Here is a 9,302-nt window from a genome sequence, read left to right on the forward strand (position 1 = left end):
GGGGGGGGGGGGGGGGGGGGGGGGGGGGGGGGGGGTTTAGGGGCTTGATGGGTCATATCGATGATGTGTCTAATGCCACCCAAAACAGCACTGATGCTGACTCCCTTGTTGGTCTTTTAGTTAATGGGGAAAACCACAGTGGTACTGAGGATAGGACCATTTAACCATGATTACTTATTGATCCTCAAGGATTCTAGCACTAGTACTAGTATTTGTAGAAGGCCTATTAGTGTTAAATGTTTGTTTTCATCCATTTTTTATTTTATTTACTATGTTTACTCAAGTGTTATTTTAATGTTTTAACCAGGAACTGTTGGTGTCACATATTAAACATAGTTCTTGTCATTTTAACTTTAATAGCAATAGTACCTTCCAACTGTTTGTACTGATTACATTAGTGTGCCCTTGTTAATTTGTCACCCCGTCCCCCACAACAAAACACTTCTGCTGGTTGTTCAGCTGTCCGGTGATGTATGTTTAAAACTCTGCTCCTGTCCACATGAATCCATTCATTAATTCCGAGTGTGTCCTGCAATTTAGGCTAAAGACATTCATTGTGAGGAATACTACAGAAGAGGGAGAGGGAGAGAGAGAGAGGAGAACATACAGGGAACCAGTGCTATTAAGCACCTTGGTGTGATCTCAACATCTAAATTATAAAGTACAGTAATGTGGAGGCACTCAGCCATTAATCCACATAACATGAAATAAGAAAAAAGCTGATGTACCGTGTGAAATATATCAGAATGTAAACTATTACCATGGTGTGCATACATTTTTATATTTGTTTTTTACATTGGTCCAAGTATAATATCATTCACTAAAAAAGAAAATGTTGACACACACCCTAACCTGGCTAGCACTTACAGTATAGTATACAATATAAGAAATTTATAGCATCCAGCAGTATATAAGGCACCGTGATCTTAAAGCTTGAGCTTATTAAAGCATCTCTATACATCAAGTGAGCTTCCTGGCTCCATGCACTCAAGAAGAAAAAAATCAATCAATCAATGCATTTAGCTTCTTTTTGTTTTGGCATTTTGGTAGGCTATAAAGAAAGCAGGTTGACAGTGGGAGTTTCAAGGACCAGACTGATAGTTCAGTAGCAAGTAAAAGAGGAATTTGACAAAGTAAAAAAGCTCAGATTTAAGGTGGCTGAAGGTTTGTTATATATACATACCTTTTAAATACACTTTTATCGATTTAAATCACAAGCTGTAGTGGACAGAGACATCCTTCACGCAATTTAAGAATAGTACTTAATGACTGAATTAATGAAGCATTAGCATGCATTTTAGCCATAGATATGGTGACTCCCTGAACAGACGTGCCACTGTAACAAATTTTATATTCATTCTTTTATTCACAAAGTTCACAGATCTATTCTTCCAACCAGCATTAGGAACTACTGTAAAATTGATCTATGCTTCTCTGTCGTCTGATTTTCTTCTCTTTTTTTCCCTCCAAGTTTGCATATCTTAAGTGGAAGATTGATGACAAGCTGCATGCTGTGGACAGAACCTATGCTAATGAGGAACACATGAGCCCTCCCCTAGGTTTAGAAAGCAAGTTGAATGAGAAGATGCATCAGTGACTCCGAGCACAGCAGGCGCTGCCGGATTCTGCTGGAAATATGTGTGTGGGCAAACGAGTAAAAACATGTATTTTTTGTTGATGACTGAGTAATGTGTTTGAAGTGGATAACCATGTTGTGGGTACACTTAAGTGGATATGAATATGGACATATATGCATAGCTCATTAAAGAAAGGAATTGGTGTGTGGTAGAAATATTAGACACAAATAAGGTCAAATCCACATTACCATGGTAACCCACCAGAAGCGACCAGCTGGTCCATCTGTTCCTCAGCTAACTTTGAGTCGGTTCTCCCGCACCTCATACCAGCTGCTGTTGTTATAGTCATACAGGATCTGCATGCTCATTCAAGCAGCAACATACTGTGCTATGCAGTTTCAATTCTGAAGAATTTATTCACAAAATTAATAAAAACAGCTAAATAATATGTTCCAAAGCTAAATAATATGTATCCATTGCATTGAGTATTATTATGTACAACAGACAAATAATTCCGTTTTGGTGATAGGAAAGGTCTGATAAAACGATATGTCATTTTTAGAATTTTAACAGTTAGACAAACTGTAATCAAGACAAGTCAACCATTTGCGCAAAAATCCAAATCAGTTGTGCATATCAGCGGGACCATGCTGCATGTCAGTTTAACCATTTACTAGAGGTTAGTAAGATGTGTGGTTATGCAACTGAGAATCATGTTTGGTTTAGGTCAAAATCATCATGGTTTAATTATGAGAGTAAGAAAGGGACAAAGAGTAATGCAACTAATCTCATATTAGGTAACACATAAATATTATTACAATTTAGTTTTATTATTTGGAATCCATGTGCGAGGTAAATATTTTACAGAGCTCAAGGCCTTATTGTCCAGTTCACATATTCAGCGGCAGTGACATTGTGCAGATGCAGTAGCTCTAGATAAACAGTGGCTGGTAAACATGATGAATCATTTGTTTATCATAGATTGGGCAATTGCCAAGTTCACTTTTAATTTTTATTGGTATATTATTATTTAATTTTTTTATAAATTGTACCAGCTGTAATAATGTATGCTTTCCCCTCTTTTAGTTAGTAATGGTTAAAAAAGTTGTCCAACTCACTACTGTGGTATGATTTTGAAATATTTGGGGGAGATTGTTGCTGGTGAGGGCCTTGGGTTTTTTTTTGAAGTGAAACATAAGTTTCCCCTCCCAAACCCCAACCATTTTCATACAGTCTGTTAGTATTTTCTCTAAACAGAGTCTGAATAAATACCTCACATTGAAACGCAGTGGTGGAAGAATTTTTCAGATCGTATAGGTAACAGTAGCAAGTCAATACTGTGAAAATGCATTATAAATAAAATTCCTGCATTGAAAAAAGTAGAAAAATTGTAATACTATTATATATTAAATTTGAAGTTTATGTTGACTACTTTATATAGTGTTGGGTCATACAACCTATAACAGTGTAGCAACTTTTCTAAACCCATATGTAATGTATGTAAATTCCTAATCTGCAATGGTGTAGTAATGTAAATCATAGTAGTGTAGAAGTGGAGTAAGTTAAGTACGGTAGTAATTATACTTGGTAATTTCCATACTTATAAATCTAAAAAGTAGCAGATGCTTTTATATGAAGCATCTTCCTCCAAAGCCACAGTAAGTGCACCCAGACACAATAACCTTTCCCATAACGCTATTTCAGCAACATACACTCTATTCAACCACAACTGCTACATTGCTTTCCATTGTAAGAGGCAGATAAGGTACAGTAACAACCCTCTGTTGTGGAATTAAATAGAATCATAACGCATCACTGGTTTCCCAAAACTGAGTTTATGAAGTGTCTCCTGTGAAAAAAGTGCCAGTTTAAAAGGGTATTGAAATAAAGCCATTTTAATGTGTCCTTTTAATCAACGGGGCTGGTCTTTTCTGCCCCACAACGTCTTCACTCCTACAGTGCAAAGAGACTGCGGGGTCACTGTTGCATAACATGTCCGGCTGGAGTGTTTTCAGTCTGTGTGTCAAATGGATATTTTTCTGGGTAATTTCTCACCATGGCAGCCACTGTGATTATCATGTGAGTGTGGGGGGTCCAGAGCGGAGAAGCTAATCAACTACTTACATAAAGTCTTCTGCCAAGGTTGTCTCTCTCCGTCAGGGATGTCTGGGGAAAAAGCTCACTGCTCACTAGAGCAAGGCGTTCATATCGTGGAAAGGCTTTGGGAGCATGAGAAAGCGAGCAAGAGAGAGAGAGAATAGATGAGAGAGGTAAGGAGCAAGGGAAAAACTTGAGAAAATGACAGATGGCTAGCTATAGCTGGCTGGCTGGCTAGCTGGGTGGGTGGATGGATGAAGGAATGAAAGGGGGATAGATGGATGGATGGATGGAGGATGGATGGATGGATTTATACATTCTTGGATGTATGGTTGGATGATTTTAGCTCAGAGATCTAGGAAGTGTGAGAACCAAAATGACATCAACAGTTTGGGGGAATTTTCTTTCTTTTTTTCTTTTCTTTTTTTTTGTCGCAACAATTATATTATTGTTTCCTACACATAAAAATAAAGAGAGAACAAAGAGAGAATGTGATCAAGATAATAATCAATCTGAAATGTACAAATATATAAGTGCAAATCTTATGATTGGATGGGCCCTGACCAGACAGTGGTGTCACATGGGTCAAGGCATGGCTGTTATGGTTGAATGGTTCCCTTGCATGCCTGGACACTTTCAGCTGATCTTGATTGCCTAACCCTGATGAAATGGGAAAAAATCAACTCAAGAACAAAAATCTCAAGAGAAAGAATAATTTCCAGTGTGTCCGGAATATAAAAGACAGTATCCCACTGATTCATGTAATTAAGTAATTACTGAACATGCAGTCTTTTCCTCTTTTCCTAAGATTATCATATTTGTGTATGACTGTGTTTCACTATTAAGGTTACTGCAGATCAGGTATAGAAGAGACACAAAACAATGACTTACCACTGTTATGATATTTAAATCACAAAGATTTAAACATCTCATATGCTGCTGCGCCATGCCATGTATTTGTTTACAAAAGTAGTATAGCCATTAAAGGATTAGTCTGGTGATCCATTAATTTGGACCTGAAAATAATCACAACAAAATGCACTATTTACCCCTGTTTCAGTGCAGTGACCACCTGTTTTAGGAAGATACTGTGCCTTTTTTTTTAAAATGGAACGATATTTACATGATTGTGAATCATTAAAGATTTATATCATGTAGTTGTAAAGATCATGGTATCTTGACATGTGTGATATGCAATTCAGTCAGTTAGTTTAATGGTTTCCTACATATAAATACATTACATTACATTTTATATAATTTTCTAGACTCACATCAGCCTATTCACAATAAATCAAGATAAAGCAGTAGAAAACTTGACTCCATTGCTTTCTCTGGCATTCTGAGAAAAAGACTGAGCAAACAAAGTATTAGTAACATTTTGGCTGCAGAGATTCAATCCATATCCTTCTCAAGTCCCCACAGACTCTTTTTCACTAATTTTTAATGTTATATCACATTGTTTTTATTTAATTCAAATTTATACTTTAACTTCATATTAGAGTTGATATTTTCATTTGACTGTACAACAGACAAATAATTCCGTTTTGGTGATAGGAAAGGTCTGATAAAACGATATGTCAATTTTTAGACTGAGAAAAAGTTTGTTTACTGAAAAACAGAACATGAACCATAGTCATCAGCCATGTAAGCCAAATTTCAGCAAGTTTATGACACATGCAAAATGGTTGCAGTCATCATTTTGAATAGTGAGATATATATACAAGCCCTGCAATGGACTGGCGACCTGTCCACACTCCACAAAAATAATGGTTCTTAACTGGTTCTTCAAATGACTGCCTGGTTCTACAAAGAACCACCACCAACTGAAGAACCTTTTTTTGTCGGGTATGGTTCTTTGTGTACTTTATGTGGTTCTTAAAAGTAATAAAGGTTTTTCCTTGCCACTGGAGTGCGTCGGTGACGACACTATGGGAACGCCTCTCGGCGTGGCAGGGCTGAAATCATGAATGAAACTACTGCAATCCTATTGGCATTGCTAGAACGGTAGCGTGTGAAGGTGTAACTCGAGGCGTATATAAGCACGCCGGCACACTGGACACATTAGCTTTTTTCTATTCAGCAGGCACCACGGCATGTTTGAGACTACTCAGAAGAAAGCAACCACAAGAAGATCTAGTTACCTGGAAGGAGAAGCAGAGGAGATGGCTGGTGAGCAGTTCAGGCAGTGTGTCTTTCCATGCCCGCGCTACATCACGGCTGGGGACACTCATGCCCTGTGTGTTTCCTGTCTGGGGATGCCGCATGCCCAGGCAGCTCTCGAGGGGGCTGCTTGCGGCCATTGCGAGGCCCTGCCCCTGAGGGTGCTGAGGTCCCGTGCGGCCACCTGAGCGCTTCCTGCGGCGCCGCGCGCCGCCTCCACGCCGGTCTCTGCCCTTTTTCCCGGATTTGCATGACGAGTTGTGCAAATCCTGGGGCAAGCCCTTCTCAGCACGTCTGACTACTCCCCCACTCCGGGTTTACAGTGAGGGGTTTACGCGGGGGTTAAGGGTTTTGGTTATGGGACGATGCACCGGGTTGAGGATGCTTTGGCCAGCTATCTCTCACCCGGTCTTCCCTTAAAAAGCCAGCGCTGCCTACCAAGCCATGTCGTGTGACATCTGCTCTGGTGGGCAAGGCGTACATGGCGGCGGGTCGGGCTGGTGCGAGCCTGCAAATGATGGTGGTTTTGCAGGCATACCAGGCCGACCTGCTGAAGGACATGGACTCGGGAGGGGGCCCCTCTGAGGAGGACATCGCTGAGCTCCGCAGAGCTACGTAAGAGATGGCCCGCGCCATTCGCCGCTCCATGTCGGCGCTGGTGGCCACAGAGCGGCACCTGTGGCTCAACCTATCAGGCATCCAGGAGAGGGAGAAGACCTTCCTGCTCGACGCACCGGTTGCGTCTGGCCTGTTTGGCGAGGCGGTGGACGCCGTCGTCACCAGGTTTCAGCATGCCAGGACGCAAGGGGAGGCGTTCCAGCAGTACCTCCCGCGCCAGTCTGGGTCCAGGATGACGACGGCTGCAGAGAGACGGTCCCAGCCGTCGTCCATCTCCTACCACCAGAGCCAGAGGCAGAGTGTCGGTTCTCGGGGTCCCCCTCAACGCACCCGGGACTCAAGGCGGCGCTCTCGCCCACAGCCCCCCGAGACAACGGATCTGAGGACCGTTCTTCAGTCTCGCCGGGGTCAGGGGAAGAGGCGCTCTGGCTCACACCGCGGGTTATCGGCAGGTTTTCCCTGGTGGACCTCCGCTTCAGGGTGCCGCTGGGGACCTACACATGACACCGGCCATGGAGGGCTACAGGCTGCAGTTCCAGGTCCGCCCCCCCAGATTCAACGGGGTGGTCTGGACTGCGGTGCACTTGGAGCAGAGCCAGGTGTTGGGACAAGAAGTTCGCACTCTGCTGGAGAAAGAGGCCATAGATCTCATTTCCCCGCCAGTCAGGGAGTCCGGGTTCTACAGCCGGTACTTCATAGTTCCCAAAAAGGACGGAGGATTGCATCCGATTTTAGATCTGCAGTCCCGGACTCTGAAGAGATTCAGGTTCAGGATGCTCACCATCCCCGCCATCGTCAGTCACATCCAATCCGAGGATTAGTTTGTCACGATAGATCTGCGAGACGCATATTTCCACATCTCCATCCGTCCCTCTCAGAGGAAGTTCCTGAGGTTCGCCTTCGGGGCACTCTATCCTCGCACGTTCACCAAATGCATGGATGCAGCTCTGGCGCCGATGAGGCTCCAAGGCGTCCGCATACTGAACTACATCGACGGCTGGCTCATTTTGGCTCAGTCTTGGGAGTTAGCAGTTTGGCATTGAGATGTCGTCCTCGCCCACCTTCAGCGTTTGGGGATGTGGCTCAACACGAAGAAGCCCGCCCAACGGACTACGTTCCTAGGGGTGGTGTGGGACTCAACGACGATGCGGGCCCACCTGTCGCCTGCGGAGGCGTTCCCATAGTGTCGTCACCGACACAGTGTCTCGTTCCCCTTCTCGGGGAACAAGGGTTACATACATAACCCGAGACGTTATTTGGTGGCAGATAGCCTAATAGAATGAAATCTGGGCTGCAACTAATCCATCTATCCATTCATCCATCCATCTTCAACCGCTTATCCGGGGCCAGGTTGTGGGGCAACTAATCATTACATTCATTATTGATTAATCTGCTAATTATTTTCTCAATTAATCATTTGGTCTTTAAAACTTCACAAAACACTGAGAAGAGCCCATCACAATTTCCCCAATCCCAATTTGACATCTGGAAACACGTTGTTCTGTCTGTCCAACAGTCCAAAAGAAAAATTAATAAATGTAGGCCATGATAATTAAATTCAGCAAATTCTTGCATTTGACTTTTTTTGCTTACATATTACTCAAATGACTGTCATGTCCTATTATCAAAATAGTTGTTGATTTATATTATGTCAATTGACTAATGATATAATTGTAGTTTATGTTTTTACAAACTACATTTGAAATACACAAATGTATTGCTTGTTATGGTTTCTTGCACCACCCATGATGACTTAGAAAAAGTACCTATGGAAACAAAATGACAGTGTGCTTCTAACTAGAAATGTATCTAAGGACTTTGTAGTTTCATAAGATTAAAGTTTATGCATAAATAGTTTTACTGTAGTGTAAGTCAACGAGATAAGCTCAATCAAATAACATCGCATATTCCTGACTATTTGCTGCAGGCTATGCAGTCAATCTTATGTAAAAGCTGTGAGTTTCCCACTAGTGGGTGGTTCTTACGGTGGCCCGTAGGTTTTAGGCCTAATACAAAAGCCACAACATGAACACAAATCCCACAACATGAATACAAACGCCACAACACGAACACAAAAGCCACAACACGATTACAAAAGCCACAACACAAATACAAAAGCCACAACACGAACAAAAAAGCCACAACACAAATACAAACGCCACAACACGAACAAAAAAGCCACAACACAAATACAAACGCCACAACACAATTACAAAAGCCACAACACGAACACAAAAGCCACAAAACAAATTCAAAAACCACAACAGAAATACAAACGCCAATATCCCGCTGTATATTATTTGACCAGAACAAAGTATTACTTATTTATCAAACGGGTAAGAAGTTCTTCTTCCATGTAGGCCTACATTTACTAATTTGGCAGACACTATTATGCGGAAAAAGTCACCTGAAAAAGAACGTTCTTTCTACAATTCAAACCTGGACTTCCTGAATGTGGGACGGCTACACTACCGCTGTACTACTGTGTAGCTGTGTTCTGTGAAGAGTAATCCACTGTTACTACGCGTCTCTTTCGTTGTCAACTTCCGTTGTGGTTCACTTCCGTTGTGGCCTTTTGTATTTCCGTTGTGGTTTTTGTATTCGTGTTGTGGCTTTTCTAATCGTGTTGTGGCGTTTGTATTTCCGTTGTGGTTTTTGTATTCGTGTTGTGGCTTTTCTAATCGTGTTGTGGCGTTTGTATTTCCGTTGTGGTTTTTGAATTTCTTTTGTGGCTTTTGTGTTCGTGTTGTGGCTTTTGTAATTGTGTTGTGGCGTTTGTATTTGTGTTGTGGCTTTTGTAATCGTGTTGTGGCTTTTGTGTTCGTGTTGTGGCGTTTGTATTCATGTTGT

General features: G+C 42.0%; 1 protein-coding gene across 1 annotated transcript in view; it reads left to right on the forward strand.

The window, feature by feature from the left end:
- Window positions 1-2,956, forward strand: part of gabra6b (gamma-aminobutyric acid type A receptor subunit alpha6b) — a 52,006-nt gene extending 49,050 nt beyond the window's left edge. The window contains exon 10 of the mRNA XM_046040703.1: window positions 1,472-2,956. Within this exon, the coding sequence (XP_045896659.1) occupies window positions 1,472-1,547 (76 nt within the window). The 3' untranslated portion in view covers window positions 1,548-2,956. The remainder of the gene's footprint in view (window positions 1-1,471) is intronic.
- The last annotated feature ends 6,346 nt before the right edge of the window (window positions 2,957-9,302 follow it).

The sequence above is a fragment of the Micropterus dolomieu genome, linkage group LG23, assembly GCF_021292245.1.
Source record: "Micropterus dolomieu isolate WLL.071019.BEF.003 ecotype Adirondacks linkage group LG23, ASM2129224v1, whole genome shotgun sequence".
NCBI classification, from domain to species: Eukaryota; Metazoa; Chordata; class Actinopteri; order Centrarchiformes; family Centrarchidae; genus Micropterus; species Micropterus dolomieu.